The sequence below is a fragment of the Meleagris gallopavo genome, chromosome 2, assembly GCF_000146605.3.
Source record: "Meleagris gallopavo isolate NT-WF06-2002-E0010 breed Aviagen turkey brand Nicholas breeding stock chromosome 2, Turkey_5.1, whole genome shotgun sequence".
NCBI classification, from domain to species: Eukaryota; Metazoa; Chordata; class Aves; order Galliformes; family Phasianidae; genus Meleagris; species Meleagris gallopavo.
The window spans coordinates 84,528,606-84,551,319 of NC_015012.2; the positions used below are offsets into that span (position 1 = coordinate 84,528,606).

General features: G+C 42.1%; 1 protein-coding gene, 1 long non-coding RNA gene and 1 other non-coding gene across 4 annotated transcripts; all 3 read right to left on the reverse strand.

The window, feature by feature from the left end:
- Window positions 1-825: 825 nt before the first annotated feature.
- LOC100544332 lies at window positions 826-11,090 on the reverse strand. 2 transcript variants are annotated; one of them, XR_002112452.2, is made up of 3 exons: window positions 10,670-11,090; window positions 10,167-10,208; window positions 826-1,863 (listed from the first exon to the last, which is right to left on the reverse strand). It is a non-coding gene; the product is annotated as an uncharacterized LOC100544332 (transcript). The 2 variants fall into 2 exon arrangements; XR_002112451.2 differs by having other exon boundaries at window positions 10,620-11,090.
- Window positions 4,764-10,160, reverse strand: LOC116216356. The gene is made up of 3 exons (XR_004158983.1): window positions 9,263-10,160; window positions 8,132-8,221; window positions 4,764-6,162 (listed from the first exon to the last, which is right to left on the reverse strand). It is a non-coding gene; the product is annotated as an uncharacterized LOC116216356 (long non-coding RNA).
- A 7,021-nt stretch (window positions 11,091-18,111) lies between the features above and the next one.
- KBTBD11 (kelch repeat and BTB domain containing 11) lies at window positions 18,112-21,099 on the reverse strand. Its single transcript, XM_019613200.2, has one exon. It carries the CDS (start codon window positions 20,577-20,579, stop codon window positions 18,795-18,797), a length of 1,785 nt encoding a protein of 594 aa, XP_019468745.1. The 5' UTR covers window positions 20,580-21,099; the 3' UTR covers window positions 18,112-18,794.
- Window positions 21,100-22,714: the final 1,615 nt, after the last annotated feature.

The window sequence follows — 22,714 nt, forward strand, 5'->3', positions numbered from 1 at the left end:
GTTTTGTGTCATTCATTGCTTTTATTCAAGCAATGTTCTTGTTGTCATGAAGCTCATTTTTGTTGCCAGCAACTTCATGTGGAAAAAGCCACAGACACTTCTGTGTGGAGGGTGCAAAAGGTAAAATCCAAAGAGGAAATGAGAAGAAACTGGTTCTTGTGACTACAAGATGAGGTCAGACCGTATGATAAAGGCAGGCAAAGACAGGGTTCTCAGGATCTTGGTAAACTGACATGGAGTAGATTATATTGCACTAATATATATATATTTTTTTTTAATATAAAACAGCCTGGGAACTAGATGAAAGAAAGCTGACCCTGTATTACATCCAGGTGATGAATGTTGTTCTGGTAAACTCAGGAGTGAAAACTCGACCAGGTCACATTGGGCACTTACAGAACCTGGTATGCCACAGAGAATATGAGCTGTTTGCCACCCACTTGGAGCTTCATTTGCCAGGTGAGGCAGTCTCAGAGGTGTCTGCCTGAAAACCACATGACTCCAGTCATAACCTGGGGCAGCAAAAGCAAGAACTGCATCTGCCAAATATTCACATCATTTTGTTCTTTTAATATATTAGACTCACTGGTCGGGAGTCTTCTTTTTAGTGTACCTTCTAGTTCTTCTGTATTTACTTATTTCATTCACCTTCTTGTACTATCTCTTCTGTATGGAACTGCAGCCAGTTTGTCCACATCTGTCCTGCAATTTCCTACATATTTTCAAAGCCATTCTGAAAGAGCAGAAAGATAAAGCCAAAGCACTTTATTCAGTCCTGATATGTTGAAGCAAAGTTATACCAAGAAAAAAAAAATAAAAAAATAAACAAACAAACAAACAAAACTATTTTTAATATCTTTACTAATCATTAAATGAGATTTTCCCCCCAAGGTATTTTTTTCTGCTTGTTTGCAAAAGCAGCAACAATGTGCCACTAACAGAGCTACTGAACCACAGAGCTACTGAATCACAGAGTGATGCTGCAGGAAACTTCCAGAGGTCATTGGGTACAGCATCACGGCTCAAGCAGGGATACTATAGCATATACTACATTTCCACTTAAAATAATCCCAGTGGAATCGCAAGTGAAATCTCATCTCATTACTTTAAAATATATATGTACCCATATTTTCACCTGGGTACAGCATTTCACTACTATTTTAGTATTGCCTAGCGTAAGCACAATGTTTTGTCAATACAGAGATTATCCTAATCAAGGCTTGATGATATCTTACACCGCTTAGGGAAGAACAATAATGCATGTGTGTGGGATGATACAATCCTCTTTCAAGTTATTACAGGTATTAAAAGAAAAAAGAAAAAAAGTGACGCAGAATAGTAATCGGGTCGAGGAATTGGATATGGTTTTAAGGAATTGGTGTGTTTTATGTAAGCTGCAGCGTCCCCTTTGAACAGCAGAGGCCATTTCGTTACCCCAATTTGTTCCTTGAATGGCATCCAGTGAGCAGAGCAGTGGGAACAGTGCAGGAACAGCTCCAGGGCTAAGCACAGAGAAAGGCTCTTTTGTGCGGCCAGGCCGGCAGAGTGCCGCACGCTCATTTCGCACGCGGACAAAGGGAAACAGGAACACTTCTCTCTTCTCTTTTTTCTATTTTTTTTTTTTTTCCAAGCTCTGCAGCACAAATCCCTCGCAGGCAAGTTGTCAGCAGAGAGGAAGCATTTTGTACACAGAGGCACAGTCTGAAAGATTAGCAATATAATTTACCGCAGATCTGACACAGCAAGAGAAACTGCCGTGAAAAGAAGCAGTCAAGGAGAGGTCTGAGAACTGCGTGAGCAATAAGTCCAGCTGCTGCTCCAGTGATGGTGCTGAGCTTCCAACGCTAGGCTCAATTCTCCATGCTGCTAAATCAATACAAGATGTCAGAGGAATTCTGTTATAGGCAATGGAAGATGGAGTGACTTAAAGCTGAAGCAAAGTTAGCAGAGCAAAGTTAAATTTAAGCCCAGTCTTGCACTCCTGCTTGCACAACACGTGGTGTTGGTTCCTTTTGGCTTCACTTGTTAAGTAAGACACATGCACAGCAGCCACTGGGCCTCTGCTGAGAGGAATACAAGTTCCGGGAGATGGGAGAGACAGTGGGAGACATCACTGCCCGCAGCACTGGGCCTGCAGCCAAGCAGGGAAGATGGCTCTCAGCCCTGGGCCCAGGGCCCTCATCCTTTTGCAGTAAAACTGTGCTGCATAAACAACAATGGGAGCAGGGAACCGCATCCAAACCTGTCTGCAGCAAAACACTGTATCAAGCATGCCCTTGTGCCCTTCTCTCTTGCCCTGTATCTCTCAACATCATGGTGCTGTCTGGATACGGATGGGACTGCCTTCAACCTGGAGGGTCAGCATGCCCACTAACCATGTCCCTCAGAGACACATCTACATGTTTTTTGAACACTCCAGGGATGGTGGCCCCACCACATCTCTGGACAGTCCATTCCAGTGCCCAATAAATCTTTCAGATAAGTTTTTCCTAATATCCAAATTGAATCTGCCCAGGCATGACTTGAGACCATTCTCTCAGTCCTATCACTGCTTATGCAGGAGGCCAATCCCCACAGTGCCACAACCTCCCTTTAGGTAGTTCTAGAGAACAATAAGGTCTGTCCTGAGTGCCCTCCACATTAAACAATCCCAGTTCCCTCAGCTGTTCCTCATAAGACTGTGTTGCAGACCATCCACAGCTTTACTGCCTTTCTCTAGTCACACTCCAGGGTCTCGATGTCTTTCTTGTAGTGAGGGGCCCAAAATCGAACACAGTACTTGAGGTGCAGCCTCACCAGAGCTGAGTACAGGTAGGCAATCACTTCCCTACTCTTGCTGATACTGCTAAATGCTGTTTCTGACACAAGCCAGGATGCCTTTGGCCTACTTGGCCACCTGGGCACACTGCTGGCTCATGTTCAGCCAACCACTGACCAACAATCCCAGGTCTTTTTCCTCCGCACATCTTTCCAGTCATTCTTCCCCAGCCTGTAGCATTGCTTGGGGTTTTTGAGATCAAAGTGAAGGATCCAGCTCTTGGTCTTGTTGTACTTCATCCCACTGGCCTTAGCTTACCAATTCATCCATTCCAGATCCCTCTGTAGAGTTTTCCTATCCTCAGGCAGAAGAACACTCCCTCATTATTGCTATTTGCCATCCAAAACTACATTTGTAAGGTCTCATTTATCCAGATTTCTCAGAATCTACTTTTTGGTTAACATTTTGCACAAAATACAGGGGGGGAGGCTAATCTTCTGTTTCAAAGGCAACATGTCAGAACTTTAATACAAGTGAGGGAAAAAGACTTTCAGCCCTTTTCTCTACCCAGGGAAATGTGAATTTTTGTCACTACAACCCCTTGATAAGCCAGCAGTTTGAAGGGCTCTGCAGAAGCCTTTCTCAGTCTTTTCTGTACCAACTGCTACATATGGCATGGAATAATGAAATGTCTGATGGAATTTAAAGGAAATGACACTACAGTTCATTTTGGAGAGTAGATTCCAGGAGAAAAGGAACATGCATTCCTGACAGATTCTCAGTGACTCCTTCAGGTTATTTTAAAAAACAATCTGAAGCACTGACAAATCCAAGCTTTCTGATTACTTAAATGTTTTGCCCATTTTCATGCTAAGCTCTACCATGAAGCTTCACTAAGTGAAATGCAGCTTATCCTGGCAGAAAACATTATCTTCTTAATCGTAGCATTGAACTTTTCCCCTGACAGGAATCGATAACACAAGCAGAGCAACCTTCTGCCAGTTTAATTCTCTCCATCTGCACCAGGCCATACCTACAGCCAGCTGCTGCCTGTCTGAAGACCACCATGCTTCAGAGACCTACCACAGCTCCTCCTCCAGCTTTCCTCCCTGAGAAGCATGAGTCATAGAATCATAGAATCATTTGAGTTGGAAAGGAACCTTAAAGTTGATCAAGTCCAACTCCCCTACAATGAACAGGAACACCTACAGCTAGAGCAGGTTGCACAGAGATCTGACCCGTCTGACTTTGAGCACTTCCAGGGATGAGGCTTCCACCACCTCTCCAGGCAACCTGTTCCAATGTCTCATCACCTTAATCATAAAAACAAAACAAAACAAAACAAACACCTTCTTCCTTATATCCAGTTTAAATCACCCTTATTTTAGTTTGAAACCATTTCCCCTTGTCCTATCACAATAGACTCTGCTAAAGAGTCAGTCCCCTTCTTTTTATAGCCACCCTTTAGATACTGAAAGACCACTCTTAGGTCTCTCCAGAGCCTTCTCTTCTTCATGCTGAACAGCCACAGTTCTCTCTGCCTGCCCTTGTAGGGAAGTGTTCTGTCCCTTGGACAATTTTTTTGCCCTCCTCTGGAATCCTACAATCATAGATTCACCAGGGTTGGAAAAGACATCTAAGATCATCCAGTCCAACTTTCCACCTATCACCAATATTTCCCACTATACCCTGCCCCTCAGTACAACACCTAAATGTTTCTTGAATGCCTCCTGGGACGGTGACTTTACCACCTCCCTGGGCAGCCCATTCCAGTACCTGACTGCTCTTTTGGAGAAATTATTTTTCCCTAACATCCATTCTCCTCTAGAGCAACTTGAGGCCACTCCCTCTAGTCCTACAGCAAGTTACAAGGGAGAAGAGATCAACTCATCTCCTACCTCTCCACCACCTCCCTTCAGGTGTTGTTGTAGAGAGGAATAAGGTCTTCCCTGAGTCTCCTCCAGACCAAATAATCCCAGTTCCCTCAGCTATTCTTCACAAGACTTGTGCTTCAGACCCCTCATCAGCTTCATTGTCCATCTCTGGACACACTCCAGGGCCTCAGTGTCTTTCTTGCACTGAGGGATGAACACAGGTGTGTTGCATCACAAGTGCTGAGTAGTGTAGTACTCTACTCCTCTGGAGTTCAGCTGAGCTACTCCCAGCCTGCATGCCTCAGTCATAGGACAGTTAGCATCAGAGTTCTGCCAGGCTGGATGTCACCATCTAATTTTTTCTTAACAAGAGTCAGTGGCTGTACTTCATGCCATTAGTGCTTTTATGTTGAAAATGAGCTTGCAACAGGTAATGCACGGCCCTACTTTGCCAGAGCATCTAATTAATAACAACTCTTTCAAATCTTCAACATTTTTAAAAATGAACCAATTGTTTTTGCAATTGTTTTTGTCATTCCTCTTTATCCTGATTGGAAACCACAAAATAGAAATGGTGCATGTTCTAGTGATGTAGAACATGATTTTAGGGAAGTGCAATAAGCATCCACAGATACATGACCAATAGGTGGTGCCTGGGCAGGAGCCGAGCACAGCTCCCAGTTGCACTGCAAACATCTCATCTACCATATGCAAGCCTCTGCTTTGTTTACGTGGCAGTTAGTTAGCAGAGTACAGTTTGCAGAGCTGGTAAATGGCCTTCTGTCTGAACACGTCTCTTATCCCTTCTCCATGTTCATGCTCCAGCTATGTCTCAGCAGCAGCAAGAAATCATTATTCTTCCTGCTTGTCCCAATACTCCTGTACTGTCAGCACCACTTTGCTATGTGTCACCAAACCCACGGGCTCACGTTTATGCACATCCCAGCTGCCTTTTGCTTTATGAGTGCTTGCTTCAGTTAGATTTATATGCCCACTACTAGAAGTAAGGCAATACTTCTGTTCTTCCTGTAATGAGTAATTTACTTCTAGAAGATCCTGATTTTTCAGCAGTCCTGGGAAGATCCATCAGAAGACTCAAAATGGTATTTTTTTGTCCTAGGATATTTTTGAATGTCTTTTTCCTTTTTTTGTAACCCTACTCCAAACCAGCTCCAGTGATGTTTTGCACTGCTCAAATAGACATATAAATGAAAATATTGCATCCAGCACTTGAAATTCTGTCCCATGTGGGTCTTTTTGATTTGGATTAACAAGCGCAGTATTTACAGTCCCAATGGTCTCCTGGAGTTCTTTATGTGAGATACTGAACACCACTATTTTCCTCATAATTCAACTGGTAATTGTAACCATGGGATATTTTATTTTAAAATATGTTGGAGTACATGCAATCACTGTCACCTAGGAGATGCTGAGTGAGGAGGAGTTCAGCCACAGATAATTTTGACCAGTCGTACTGCGTAGGGTGAATCAAATAATCCTTTTTCTTCAGCTAAGTCAGCTACGTGAATACTGTAAAATAAAGCACCAGAAATTTCTTCTGAAAATGTAGTTGCTTACAACTATGCTCACATCTGGTGCTTTATAAGCAGTAAAATGAGTTGGGTAGGGGCAGAAGGGGAAGAACTGTGCAAGAGCGAGAAGAAACAGTCTAAGGAAATGACTGAAATCCCAGTTACCTAACAACACACATATAAGGGAAGCCTATGGATCTTGCATATAATGGTGTAATTACCATTGGTGCCGTGCCCATAAAAATACTAGTGAATAGAAGAGAAAGAAAAGTGTCTTTTGTATATAGTCTGCCTAGGCACATACCCTTGAGGGAAAGAAAGAGAAAAAAAGAAGAAAAAGATATGTTTTAAACAAGGAATATTATAACCTTAAAAAGGTCATAAGGAAAGTGTCATGCTTTTCCAAATACAGATATAGAGAAAGACGGAACCTTTAGGCTTAGCTCTGTTTGTCATCATAAACACTGCTTTGCAGACAAATTGCAGGCAAACTTTTTCTTACTGCCCCTTAATTAAAGGAGCTGTCCTGTAGTTTTCTCAGATCAAAGAGAAAGAAAAAAAAAAAGAACAAAACAAAACAAAAACAAAGGCAAACTATGTGGGTAGAGAGGAAACAATAAGCTCTCTGTTTCCTTTATGAAATTTACTGAGAACCACAGCCCTTTCTATTTACAAAGTCAAAGCCCAGTGCAAGGCTCTGGAAGACCCCTGTGCCAGATGCTGTTTCCAATTACCTGCACTCTGTGTGGTTTCATAAGTGGAGTTTCTACTGAAACCATAATCAGTCTGAAGTACGTAACATCCAGAGTTGCAGGCTGAGATCAGCAGGCTGTACTCTCTCTCTGGTAGGCTGATAATAAGGATTCTTTTTGTGAGAGCTTTTTATGGGTTCCCTCCCCACTCCCAGATGGCTATGTAGGGCTCTTAACATCCTGGAGTAGTAACTGGCCCTGTTTGATAGATTCAGATCTGTAGAGGATTTCTGTCTTAGAGACTGCAAATCTTCCAATCTAGAAAGAAAGGGGAAGCTGTATACAGCAGGACTGCATGAAGGAGTGCAGGTTGACAAGTTGTGCTCTCAAAGCAACTGGCTGTGCCTTGCAACCAGTCTGGATGAGGACAGAGTTGTGTCACTATGGGGAACTGGCCAGGGCTGCCCCATATTTGTTTTGAAATTTTAGACAAGAGATGCTATGGCAATCATCAGCTGGCTGGCAGAAGCAGGAACTGAATGTTCAGAGAACTACACCACCAAAAGCATGTCGAATCCTGGCACAGGGTTAGCAAAGGGATAGCTAGTGCATTTTAGATGTCCTTAAACCATCAGATCCTTGCACACAGAAGGACACTGGCAAAAGTCACCCAGCAACTGTGTTCTCAGGAAGCACAAATCAGCACAGTCCTCTTGACTTCATGTATTCAGATTTGCAGCCCTTGACAAGACCTAGAAAATCTAAAAATACAGCTCTTTCCAGGAAATGAGTTTGGCTGTTTCTTTCTCCAAAATGTTAGGATAATTAATTTTATAATATTTATTTTTAATTTCTTTTTAATGACAAAAATTTTAACTTTTGAAAGTCTACTAAAAGGAACACTTAAAAGATTAAAGCTATGACTTCATCTGGCAGAGAATAAAAATGGGTACCCCATCTGAATGCATACTGGATTCTAACAAACTGCTCAATGGCTTTTGATGTTGCAATTAAGACAGAGAAAAAATTAGCACCAAAATCTTAAAAAGGCAAAGTAAAAAAGCATGAAAATTTGAACATTTGCAACTTTAGTTATATTCAGACTGAAATATTGAACTTAATTTCAAGTCAGAGGGATAGAGAAGAGACTGAGAGGGAGAACTCTATTTTTCTTTCCACTTCTCTCCAGACTACATATCCTTCCATGTATACGGACAAGAGGTGAGGGTGAGGAACTACCATTCCTAAAGCACCTATTTTCACACAGTTACTCACCTGGTTCCTGCACTGCAGGCATTTGAACACACCAGCAGAGAGGCAATCTGCTGCCTATCAGAGCTTGGGGCCTCAGGGAAATGGGTGCTGCTAAAGGACACAGACAGGGAACAAAGTAGGAAGAGTTTCACTCTACTATTTTGATTCTGTTCTCTTTCACATAAAGGAAATACTCTTTTTTCGTGGATAAAACATAGTAAAATATGAAACAAAGAAATAATGTAGTTCTCAGCATTATCCAACATTCCAATAGCGCTATACTAGAGTAAAAAGTGGAATTATTTCCAACACCTGATGGGATGAATCATCTTGCTCCTCCCTGACACACTTCTCAGAGAAAACTGAAGCTTAAGCAGTTGAGCCCAGTAACAGATGGAAGGTTGTAGTAGAACCAGTCCTTCTATTGCCCATTTTTCCTATTGTAAGAGCATCAGAAAGTAACCATAACTTCTTTTTGCAGTCATCGCTCATACAGCTTTCTGCTTTTTTCATTTTTAGTTGAGAACATTTAGCTTGTGGAAAAGAAAAGCAATCACTGGGAGCTGGTAATTCCCAGGTAATCTGCGGGTTGGAACTAGATGATCTTTAAGATCCCTTTCAACCAAAGCTGTTCTGTGGTTCTATGATTCCGTGATAATCATTTGCCCTTTTAATGACTTCAGAGAGCTGGGCAACTTAAAATATATATATATATATAAAATAATAATATTGCCTGGACACCTCCACATTAAAACTGCATGAAATGCCCTAAGACTGATGAGGAAGCACACAGCATGTTCCAACTGCTTCAAACACAGTAGCAACATCACGAGCAGCCAATGAAAATATTGATTTTTCTTGCTACTTCAAAAATAACTTCTTTTAGAAGCTCTCCTTTACCACATGTAATCTGAGCTATTCCTTGGCTCTTGGGAATCAGAGACTACCTTGTAATTTGAAGTAGAGGAAACCTGGAGCTGCACTCTCCCTGGAGACCTACAAACGGGCAACAACCGATCTGCTGTTCCTCTCTTGTTCTTGGGAGGGAAATATTGCTTCCCTCCTCATAGCCGGCAACGAGCCAGGCAGTCTGGTCAGGAAAACAGCCGGAACCAGACAGCTTTCCCCAAAATCCTTGCAGCCATTACTCACAATAGGGAGTATCAGGTGAGCAGCCTCTGCCCAGTCCTCTTCTTGGCTGGAGAAGCAACATCTCTCTAGGCTGAGATAAAAGAGTGTTCCAGGCATCTATGAGGTATGCTGACACATGCTTACACACCAGCAGCCTACTGGAAAATTCTGGCATCAGTGACAGCAATAGCTCTAGCTGAATGCCAGGCTGAGCTCCTCAGCTACAGTCAGCTGAGACAGGCAGCATCATTTCATCTGAATTAGGATTTCAATCCAACATTACATATGATACATATGATACATACGCTATATGACGCATATGACACATGCTATCATCACACTTTTACACTGCAATTCTGCCAAAAGCAAACCAGAGCAAAACATAGCAAAAATCTGCATCAAAATAACAGTTAATGGAAGCAATGCTTAACTATGTATGAATGAATGAATGAGATTCTCTCAATTTTTATCCTTAGAATTTTGCACTTCATTTTTATTATAGTAGGGAGTAACAGAGTGCTTCCAAGGTATGTTATCAAATCATAAAGCATATTTGATTTGCCTATGAAGTTGGAGCCAGTATTTGCTTTCAAAAGAGATGCAGGGCACAGAACTAGGAAAGGAAAAATTGGAAATGCGCAGCTTCCAGAAGATCCTTCACAGCATTACTCCCCAGATGAGATTTCAGGTTGGATATTAGGAAATAATAATTCTTAGAAAAAGATGTAAGGCATTGGTATAGACTGTCCAGGGAGGTGGTGTAGTCACCGTCCTTAGAGGTGTTCAAGAACAGGGTAGGTGTGGTACTGTGGGATATGGGTTAGTAGGCATAGTGGGGATCGGCTGGTGGATGAACCAGATGATCTTAGTGATCTTTTTCACCCTTAATGACTTAGTGATCTCACACAGGCTTGGCATAACTCACGTTTTTAGAAGGTTCTCCAACTGCTTAGGATTTCATTATGATCTAAAAAGAGACAGATAACATTAGCAGAAGTTGATTGTCTTCTTTGTTTCCTCTAAGATTCAGAAACTATTAATCTCACCACTTCCTTCTCCGTTTCTAACCAAGATTCAGCATTTTATTTAATTAGAAAAGGACAAGAGAGAAGTATAATCCATCACCACAGATGACAGATTCAGTTACCCATGAAAATTAGTAAAAATTGCTACGTATTTTCTGCTTGCAAGCTCTGCAGTGTTCTTCCACAAATGCAAAGAACTATAAAGCAGCAGGAAGAGGGGGAAGAAAAAATACAGAAAACAAACAACTCAAACACAACAATAAAACAACTGAATCTGTAATGCACTAGCAAGCAGTCAGTAAATTATGCCCTGAGCACTGAGATTATGGTTTCTAAATGGTGTGGGATCTAACCTCATTTTGCAGCAGTTCAGTCTGCCCTCCATTCCTCAGAGATCTCCTACCTGCTCAGTACTGTCATCCTGCAGTTAGTTTCTCTGCTGAGCTACAGACTACACTGACTGAAAGCACCAGTACCTTAACAAAGGGAGCAGAGCTCTTCCCTTAAGTCTGCCTTATGACTCATTAACTGCTTACAACTGTCTTTCCTTAGGAAGCAAGCAGCTTGGGTAAATTGCACCATTCTGCCCAAGAGCAAGTGCATTAAGCCTGCTCCACCTGATCTGGGGGGAAAACTAATGGGCTAATGATTTCTTGAGAGAAGTAAAATAAAAAGGAATTTCATTGTTTTCCAGTTAGTAATTTTTTCAAATTCACAGCCCCCTGTTAGAACACTCAAGCCAAGACAGAAATCAAGCACATTATAAAGGAAAAAATGAGAGAAGGAGGAGAAAAAAAATGAAAATTGGGTGGGAAGAAAGATCTGTGTGTGTCACCTTCGGCACGGAGGGCACAGCAGTGGAGGAGCAACAGTAAGACTGCCAGGCACGTATCATTTCCTCGCACCCTTCCAAGGACTGCTTGTCAGCACAGCTGTCATTTGGAGGGTCCTGGTTCAGCTCCTCTCTGTTCCTTGCTGCCAAGCAGTATCGCTGTTGTGTCTTGCCTGCTCCCCTCCTTCACAGATGAGCCTGCTTGCTTGCAATTGCTCCAGGTGCTGTTGGAGGTGCAGATGCTCTCCATGCTCTTTTCAAACACAAGCCTGCAGGTGTTGTCATAGCTGAGTAATAAGCACCACTTGCTTCCCTGCTTCCCTGATCTACTTTTAGCCACCCAGTTATATTTAGTCTTTGACTTGTTTCTTTTCTGTTTATAGGTGCCAGGACAACATGGCCCTGAAACAAGACCAGGGGTTGTTCCTAGGCATGGTCACAGCAGGAATAATTACTAATAATTAGCTGCCTTTATCTCCACCCACAACATACATCTATCCATAGGTTGTAAGCTCATGTTTGATGAGTTCGGTTTTTTGTGTATTTGCTAATTACTGTGTATGCTATGGCACTTCCCACGCATATGTACCTCTACTGTTTGCACAGTCTAAGAACAAAAGCAATTTGTCTACCAGCAAGACTTCTCTGCCTTCAACTGAATAAAGACAACTCTGCATCTCTGGATGCTTTCATACAGAAACCTTTGTGATTTTTGAAGCCCAAATGCATGGATGCATGCAAACAAATGCTAAACATCATGGTAAAAATGTGCATCATACTTGGATACAGATGATATGAGGGAATGCTCCTCACCCAAATCAGGATGGCTTTGAAACCCAAATCCTTTGTGCCACAGATGGTGCAGTGTTTCAGAACTGGAAAATTAACGTCATGATGTGACATAAGTTCTTGCTCCCATTCGTATTTCCTACCAGTCTTGATGGGCTTATGGGCTACCTAATCTGAGGAATGTGGGGGCAATAATAAAGGGGACAGACTCTTTAGTATTGTCTCCTGTGATAGGACAAGAGGAAATAGCTTCAAACTAAAAGAGGGGAGATTTAGATTGGATCTAAGGAAAATGTCTTTTACAATAAGGCTGGTGAGGTACTGATACAAATTGCCCAGAGAGGTGGATGTCACATCCCTGGAGACATCCAAGGCCAGGCTGGCAGGGCTCTGAGCACTCTGATCTGCTAAGTGTCCCTGTCCATCACAGAGAAGTTGGACTGGATGGCCTTTAAATTTCCAACTCAAATCATTCTATGACTCTATGACAATGGCCAATGAACCCAAAGGGAATATACATTTAAAATGAAATGTCACTGGCACTATGTTTCCTGTTATCTAGTTAACATCACAGAGAAAAACAGAAACTGACATAGTTAAAAAAAAATTATGTTGTAATGAAATCGGTTTGAAAAAAAAACAAGCAAACACGCAAAAAATACATTTCAAATTAGTGACTGCCTAAATCCATAAGCTGTTTCTTTTTTTCCTAAATAGATCCCTAATAAGTCAGATCAAAACTCTGGGACTTAATGAAACAACTGTTTTGGCATGCTCAGACATTTGGTTAAGTCATTCCTGATTTATCCTGGTTTATCCAGCAGCATAATTTGGGTGTTATGAAGAAAACGTAAAAAAGTCAAAATAGATAGAACTTGTACATTGGGTTGGCAAAGGAAAATTACATGCAACATGAATGATACCATGTCAAACTCCACTGAGTCTCACTATGAATCCTGGAGTTTTCAAAAGGGTTCTGGGATGTCATTTCAGCAAACTAACAGATGAGACAATAAGTAGGAGACAACATCCTAAGCTCAAGTTGTGCTTGATTCTGCTCTTATACTGTTGTAAATCTACTGCCGTCAAAAATCCTATGTCTGACATAGAAAGGAGAGCACACTGGGAAAACCTGTACATAACATTCACAAGTAAATATTTTAAAAGTTTTCCAGGAAAAAAAAAATAAACATAACAGGAAATAAAAATCAGTGGAACAGGAGTTTATGCAAATCTGTACTTGAAACATAGTGCTTTCACCACCGAGTATTTCATGTTCCTAATATTCAGGGCATGGTGAAACATTTCCTGAAGATTTTGCCTTTGTGATCATCCACCTAATTTTGCCTTTGTTTTATGATAAGAACATACATAATACTGTTTACTGATCAGATGGACAAAGAAAAAACAACAGTTACTCAGAAACCTCTAAGGGGAGAGAGCATAAGCCTTTCGTATGTATTTATTTCATTACAGCATAAGTTGGAGTACATAAAAAGCTTTACAATGACCTTAGCTATATACACTTTGAAAATGAACTGTTAATACATCACATGTAATTCACCTGAATTGTGAACAGTGTCTAAAGCATTTGCATGACTTAACCTGTTTTAAGTGGCAGCATCAACATGGTTACTTTATGGTTTCAGATTCATCCAAGGTTTATCCACCAAAACTTAAAAGCGAAGCACAAAGCTCCTGCCAAAAGCAGATTACTGAACACTGTGGTTGTTTGAGATGAATTGCAGGTGCAGAACGACAAGACTGACAACATAATAGATAAAAAACTCAAGCTACTTAAAAAATACTTGAAAGAAAATTGGTCATGTAGTCATCACAGTCTCAATACTAACTCTGGTTCCCTTCTCTGTTACTTCTTCCTACTGAATATGTGGTAGGTATTTTTCTTTCCCAGTTCTCATTCTTCCACGTCTCCCTCTTCCTCACTCTCCCATTTCCTCTCACTGAGTAATTTATGAAGCTTAGAGAGCCTCTAAAATAGCCTGCTGCTTCCTAATTTGGATGGGCTCTTACAACAGCATTCATTAAGCCAAAACAAATGAAAAGTGCGTTATTACATATTCTGAGTGCACAGTGAATTTGGGTGTCAATCTCTGCTTTTAGTAGCTGTAATGTCAATTCAGAATAGTTCCAGTAATCTACTTTATTATGGAATTACTACTAACCTTCATTAAATGATCTCAGAGTAAGAGTTGAGCCAGAGAATATACTTAAATGAAAACATACTTTACTACAGCAGCACTTGGGATCACACTGTTAATAGCTACACAGAGACCTCCTTTTCAGTCCAGTGTGCATCTGATGTGTAGAATAATGGCAGACAGAAAATCATTAAATGCTTGTTACCACAGCTCCTCCACTGTACTACCATTTCCCTTCCTGTGCTCTCTTAAGTTTCTCAAAAGCAACGCCACTAAAAAAATAAAAAGCCCTACGAAAGATAATTCTAAATCCTTTGGATTCACTCAAGGAGAAAGAACTACATGTCATTTCAGACACAAAGCAAATCACCCCCATGCCAATGTTAAGCTTTGTGGTAATGAAGGGAAACCCATCTACAGAGCAGTCAATGGAACGGATACCATAAAGAAAAGCAACAGGCCACTCATGAATAGTGAACATTGGGATACAGTACTCAGAGAGCCAATCAAACAGCACAGGAGAGTTACAGCTTTCATGTGCATAATTCATTCTTAAAATTTAACCATATACTTGTTTACAAAGGATTTGTTTTTGTGGACAGAGTTTACATCAGCTGCTGCATAATTTTATTCATTAGTAGGGTACGATTAGCATCCTTCCTATGTTGCTTAGCAGTGCCTGTTTTCACCAAATAGGATAATTCTTTTGCCAATTATTCCTCTGACTTATTTTCCAAGAGTAAACAGAATTTGTACCAATGGCTTTGCTGTAATTAAATTCTTTTTACAGAACCAGTTAGTGGAAATAGTAAATTTCTGTCTGTTATTAGCATTTGCTGAGGTGGCCTGTTTCTTTATTCATGCAGGGATTTCATTTAGATGCAATGAAGGCTCCCGGCATTTCCATGCCACTCATGCCTCTTAAACAAGGCGTTGCCCCTGAGTGGGATCTAAACTACCTCTGCAGTCTCCTTGTACAGTGCATGGAGCCTCCCACCTCAGTCTGGAGAACCAAAATTCAGAGCCTATGTGAAAAAGCTTCTTCCAGAAAACTTGTCCCATTGTACCAACTTGTACTAAACATATCCTGAATTACCCATCCAGGAACTGGAGCCTGTATGTGCTTTTGAAAGTTTTGTATGAGATTCATCCCTGAAAGAAGCTATAGGATTGGTAACAATATTCTTCTACAAATATACAGATTTCAGAATACACACACATGATGTGGGAGGTCTGAGTTTGGTCCTTCCTCTGCTCAGGAGAATTCAAGTCTATGCCTTCTGGAAGATGACCTGGAAAGCAGAAGTACCCTAGGAAAGAGGATGCAGAAAAAAATATTTCCTGCATGCCCTGGTAAAGGTGGGAGAGGAGACCGTAAGATTCATGGAGAAAGAAAATGGCTCTCCAGCTCGTCTCAGACCACTCAGTGAGGATGGTGGTTTGAATTCACCTATCTGGATAATTTCTGAGATTTTTAGCCATCTAGTGCATAATACAAAACATTGTATTATACTGTAATGCAAATATTTAGAGCAGGGATTAGCTCCAAGTCCTCCAGTCCTCCAAGGATTTGGGTTAAATCATTGCAGGCTAAGAAAGCAAACACCGTCTCCACGTTCCATGCAAATGCAGAAGCCTTCAGGCAATTATATAAATGACTGCTTTAAAAGCCACACATAGATAAACACAGTGTGAGGGTAGCATGGCACTTTGGTTTGGACCATACAAACATATTACAACAGTGACTCCTGGGTATCACATCATCTGGTCTTCCACTCCTGAAGTCTATTTAAATCCTGCTTTTAGTACCCAAGCATTAATTTTTTCAATACACTAAAGACGCAAGCAGCAGAAAAAAAACAGCTTCCAGCAAATCTGCCTCAGGCTTAGCAGGGAGGAAAGAGAGGCCACAGAGTAGGAAATGTGGGCTGAAACACAGCACTGCAGTCAGTCATCGGGCTGTGATTACGCAGAGTGTAGGAAGGAAACAGGCGTGATGGACAGCTGCTAATGGAGACCAGACTCTGCTCTCACTGTGTGACAGTAGAGTGGGAAGGCACTTGAAACAATCTCTGCTAATGATGCAAGCCAGCAAAAATACAAACCACTGCACGTTTGGCAAACACGTAGTGCTGTAAAGATTATTTCCAAATCTATTTCTTCATGAATATAGCAACAAGTTCTGGAAGAAAGGATGTGTTTCATTCCTTCCTCAAAGTCTGCAACATATTTTTGCATCTCAAATCAGAGAGACTTCTCAAAACTCGTTCAGCAGCATTTTCATGCATTAACAGGGATGAGAATACTTAATTAATGATCAATTAATAGGAATGACAAAGTTGGCTTGATTCCCTACTATACTGTAACATAAAAACTGTACTACTAAATGTTTTGAACTACAAAACTGCACTGTACTGTAAGATAGAACTGACACTTGGGTGTTTGTGGTGACTGCTAATTCAAAATCTGGCCTAGCATTTACGTCTTCAATTTAAATATCCACCTAAGTATTTCACTACACAGCTTTAAATACCTTCTACAGTTAAAACAGAAAATGATGCTGAAGGCAAATACATCACTTTCTTTCCCGCTCAAGCTACAATACTGTAATTTAATCGAGTCAATATTTCCAAGCATTCTCATCAAAGAATTAAGATTATCATTCAGCAAAAAAAAAAACAACCACAAACAATCAATTTCTTTGTTAATCACTAACAAATATGCCATCTGTGGCACTAATTCCACTGCACTGTCCTGCAGTGAGGCTAAGCTAAGCATCAGAGTACAGCTCCCACCTGGGAGATGCTTTAATGAGCTCACTGGGAATGGGCTTGCTTGGCTAAGAACTGTCAGAACCAAGCCACTGTTTTCTAAAGATGGCAAATCGGATCAGCTGTATTAAAATGCAGGACAGATAGCGAAGGAGAAAAAAAAACAACAGGAACTAAAAAAAAAACGGGAAGGAAAAGAAAGAAATATCTACAAACTTCACTACCGTCTTCTGTGAAGACGGCATCTCTTAGGACAGAACCTGCTGCCTCCCTTTGGAACTAGCCATAACATAAGAATGCTAATGTTCTGCTAATGGGAACATCTTAATAAAACATAAAAAGATCTGCTGCTCTTTGATGTAACGTCCCTATTTATTTCTAAAATATGAATCTATTCTAGAACTTTGAATATAAACTATTCCCTTCCATAGTCCATGCCAATTCCACTGAATCACTAATAGTAAAAACACTGGTTCTATTTTTCAGAAAAGGTTTCAGTGGTTTACAGTAAAGCTAAAACATTTGCCTTGTCTGTCTATTGACTTTCTTTATATATATAAAGTTTGTAAAATAAATGCAAGTGCCCTTTTCAGTATAGTTTGTCTGTGTAGACAGTTTATGCTTTTCCAGTTCCAAGTAACACGACAAAAAAAGTATGCTCCGACTTTGCACAGGCAAGAAGAATTTCTCTGGGGTTGTGTCTTGTTAGGATGCTGCTCCACAAACAGCACCTGAGTGGTTCAGAATCCCAGTGACAGCATAGGCCATCAGCATGTACTGCAGTTGACAAGGGCTTATTGATTACAGCAATCAATCAAAATAAATAAAGCAGTCTCTCAATCCAAAGATAGGGAAATAATATCATGCTAGTGCACAATAAAATCAACATGTGTAGCACATTCCTGTTTACCATGTCCTCCTCTGATGGTCTTGCATTAAATTGGAAAAGCCTCTTGCCACAGGGAACTGAACATACAATGAAACATTTAAGTTGTCTGCAGACAGTTTCAAAGAATTTACATTTGGTTTAGATTAATTTTCCTCGACCTGCAGTTAATTAAAGAGTAGTTGAAGTACAAAATATTTCCCACAGCTCTAGTGGTCTACATGGTCATGTAAATCTGCCATAGTCCAAACAGCTACAGTCCATTTTTGTTATAATTTAAAATCTCTGATAAAAAAGTAATAAAACAGTGTCTTTTCATACAGAAACCATTGCCTTTTTGAAATAAAGAACATATCAACATTTCATATCTGCCATGACATGCCGCATTTTAAACAACTAACTTCCTTTTTTTTTTTTTTTTTGTTGTATATTCCAAATATGAACACGCGGCACACATTTGTGTTGCTTAAAGCTTTAAGTCTGGTATCTGTTACATCATCACGGTTGAAATTCCTGGGACCACACAGTGCCATGTCTTCCTAAAACAATCTATTGCACTGAGACGCTGTGATTGAGATGATCTTCCTATACTTTTCTAGCAGAGGAAACAGTTGATTTGACATAAGAACAGATACAGTTAAGAGATGTTGCCAGCAGTGCTTATCCCCTGGAATCATCCAGGAGAGAAAAGAAAACAGGTGGCATAAAGGCTCCAGCCCAGATCACAACTACACGCATATACACAACCAATACTAACCGGAACATTTCATTATGACACTGTTGTCAGGAATTTTTAGAACTCCAGGTGCAAAAAAGTGTCAGGAACTGACACAAACATAATCCAGAGATTATCCTTTTATAGCAGCTTCTCCTCTGGTTTGCTTGGCTTTTCACACAAAGCAAGGCGACACAATAGGAGTTACCCAAGTGACAACCAAGCACTTCCAGACCAAAACCGTGGGGGGGGAGGGAGCCCCTTCTCTCTGCAGACATATTGGAGGGGGTCCCTTCTGTGGGAGTGAATTTGCATGTTCCCCAAAAGCTGCAACCCAGCCCTCTGACCAGCAGGCCAGAGCGAGGCTGGCCACTCACAGCGAGAGGGAACCCTCTTGGTCCCCTGCTTTCTCCAGCTTCTCCGGAAGAGTAAGCACAAAGGGTAGGAGGAGGCCCTTAGCATCAAATGGAGCTTTGAGAAGCTCACCATCAAAGGTACCCTTGAGCCCACCATCCGCTTCCACCTCGCCATCCTGGGCTAAGTTGAAGCGGAGAGTGCCAGTCCGGTTGACACAGTAGATGGTGTTACCCAAAGCAGCACAACGGAAGGGCTGGATGGGACCACTGCTGGGCCGCAAGCTGGCACACTGGCTCCAGCGCTTGGCCACTGTGTTGTATCGGAAAACTTCAACACCACCACCAGTCCCACCACCTGGGCCCTGCTCTCCACCACGGCCACTGCTCACATCAAAGCGATAGATGAAGTTCTTGAAGGCCACCATGTCTGCGGAGCGCCGACGGCTGCTGTTGTAAGGACACTCCTGCCACTCATCACGCTTGGGGTCATACTTGAGCAGTCGGTAGAAGAGGGATCCCCCCGAGACATAGATCTCCCCATTGCAAGTGGTGGCCTCATGAGCAACGGCGAAGGCTCCCTTGGGTAGGGGCGCAACAGGGCTCCAGCGATCAGCCCGTGGGTCATACTTCTCCACGGTGAAGAGGCACTCGCCCCCCACAGCGTAGAGGTAGCCATCCAGAGCCAGCAGCTTGAGCTGTGAACGAGGCTGAGCCAGTGGGCGTACCTGGCTCCATGTGTCAGTGAGAGGGTTGTAGCAGAAGACTTTGTCAGAGAGGCGAGCCCGCGGCTCGCTGCCCGCTGGCCCTGCAGCAATGCCCCCTGCCAGGAAGAGGTAGTTGTGGAGGACACACATGGCGCAGCCCTTGGCATTGGCCTCCTCAGGCAGACGCGTCAGCACCCTCCACTCATGGCTGGCCTCATGGTAGCAATGGATGAGGGAGCCACTCTCCTCCAAAGACATCACAGAAGAGGGGCTCTGCGGGCGGCTGCTCTCACGGCTTTGTGGTCGGCTGCCACCACCAGGCCGCTCGAAAGCATCACTGACTTCAGCCACCAGTAGGCAGCGTCGGCCAGCCTCCAGGCGCCGCTGCAGAATAAGGTCCCTCTCTGCCCCACTGAGACGGCCATACACGCCTGGCTCACGCAGCACCTCCAGATAGTGGTCACTCATGAAGCGGTAGGCGGCCTCCCGCAGCTCTGCCAGTCGTTGCTTCTTGGCCAGGCAGAGGAGCTGGTAGCAGTTGTCAAGGCGCAGCTGGGCGCGCATAGCCTCGGCAGCACAGTGCAAGGCGCAGGGCATCTGGAGGACACGGGCACCACTCACCACTTCGGCCAGGTTGTCGTGCCGCACCTCGCCCATGCGGGCTGTGTAGACATAGTCAATGAGGAGTCTCAGTGCCCCGTAGCTCACCCCCTTCACCCGCAGGATATCTCGCGAGGCACGGGCTCGGAAGTAGTCGCTCTTGGCTGCCAGCACCGACTTGTGTGCTCGGATGCGTTGCCCTGACACCTCAATCACGAGGTCGGGCTCCTCAGCCGGCCGCCCTGCGGGCTGTGTGCCAGCTGGTGGCTCCCGTGTACTCGCCTCTTCCTCCTCCGACTCAGAGGCCACACTGTTGAGCTCCCACTGGCTTTCCACCACATGGCTGCCAGTAGAGGATGGCGATGGGGCTCCCTGCTCGGAGGTGGCAGAGCTGAAGCACAGAGAAGAGCTGAAGCTGCAGGGGGAGGACAGGGTGAGTGGTGGGGCACCAGACCCAGCCCCACTCTCCTCCTCCTCCACTGTGCCGCTGCCCTCCATGGAGCCACACTCCGCCACAGCCACGTTAGCTGCTCTGGCGCTGCACAGTGCTGCTCTGGACAGGCCTTGGTCGCACTGGAATGCCCATCACCTGCTGGGGGACATCGGAGAGAGCCTTGAGCTTCTGTGACCTGGCCAGAAATGGCTTCTCCTCAGTCACCCATGAAAACCTGAACGTCTTCCCTTTATAAATATCACACCTCAATAGCCTGCAAAGCAGTTCTGTTTTTTCTGTTATTGTATGAAAATTTTAAACAGTTTTCATGTGCAGCGTCCTTTCATGGCAATTGGTCCCCACACCATGCTGAGCAACCCGAAAACACGTCCTTTCAAGTCAGATAGTTAGAAATATTATCACAGCCTGTTCATCTTGTACAGCTACTTCAAGGGAAGACAATGGTTGCAATCTGTTCTGGAAGATTTCCTACAAGCCAAGGTTTCTTCTACATGAACTTCAAGAATGTTTCTTCATATCACTGCTCCTCATATGCATTCCTCCTGTACTTAAAAAAAGAAAAAAAAAAAACATGAAAAATTGATCAGCTTTAAAATAGATTTAGTCTCAGCTCATTCATAAATTCAAGACCACTAAGGTTACGTTTCCTTTAAAATAACATCAGTAGCATTCTACAGTTACAGTTACCCTACAGAATTATGCTAATAGAACTCAACTACTTTTGTTGTTTACAAAACAAACCAAAGAATTTATTTTCTTATGACAAAAGCAATCTGACATATATATAACAGCGGACACAGCAACAATGTATGAAGAAGATGTAATCAAACTTCATAGGCCTGGTTCAAGATTCAAGACTTCCGCTAACAAAATGCAGAAAAGAGTAAAAATCACAATAGGTAATTAGAACATGACTTTTCTTAATGAGAAAATGTCAGGCTATAAAGCATGGCTCTGAGTAGGTTAGTCCCTGTCAGCCTAATTACTAATGAGTTCTATCCTCGTTTCAGAAAAGTAGTTTTCAGAATTTACACACACACACACACAAAACAAAAAAAAAAAGTTTGCCTTGTTTCTTTATGAATTTCCTGGGTTTGCTTAAGTTTTGATAAACAATACACTAAAATTGTCCAAAAGTACTTGATTTTATACAACAAAGATCTATAGACCAGGTTCTATTTGGAAGAAGATTAAGTCCTTTCTATACAAATTATAGCTTGTAATTTCTTTTCAGTATAGATTACTTATTTATCCCATTAAACTACTGTTGGGTGTGTCCAACTTTTGGAGACTTTTTCATGAAAACATAATTAGTAGATGACATTGTCTGGAAACCTCTGACATGAGATCCAGACACCCACACTTGCACATTAGATCAGTCTTCTACGTATTTGTCTTGTGCATTTGCCCTACAAAGGGCTTTCTATTACATTTGAGAACATTCAATTAGAGGACAAATCAATACTGTGGTTTGATTTCTGGCTTTTTGAGCCTTTCAGACTGTTACAAGACTTAAATAGCATTTGAAAACTCCTTATTAGAGAGGACAGATTTCACAACCATTTTCACATTTAGGTATTTTAAAATCTAACACTTAAGATCATTATATGAAATGTTATGAACTCTGAATAGACTTAGTAGCAAGATCCCCAAGGGCCAGAACCTAACTTGGTAGGTTAGGCTTTACTGACTTGTCTGCTGTAGCATTACCTGGATGAAGAGAAATGAAATGTTCTCCATGTACACTTGGTGTGTAAGACAAATTGCTTCATTAACAACTCTAAACTGGGCAGTATCCCTGTTAATGTAATTTTATTTTTCAGTGAGTCTTCACAGTACTGAGTTTACTATCCAACCACTATTTATTTTATTATACTGTAGGTATTAAGATTAATCCATTTTCTGATCCAGGCGCTCCATAGTGCCGATGATCAGCTTTGATCAAGAATAGCTTCTGTAAGTGACACCTGCAAAATGACAGATGTCAAATGGAGATGGTTTGAAAAACATCTAGGATGCCAAGCTGTAATGTACTGTTATTTAAAGAAAATTGCTACCAGTATAATATCAACGTAATTTAAGTAAGTAATTGAAACATATTGTGCCTGCCTCCTCTTCCAGGAGCTGATATTCTACTTGTATCTCAATACAGTTCTTGGAAAGACTGACGTCCTTGTCA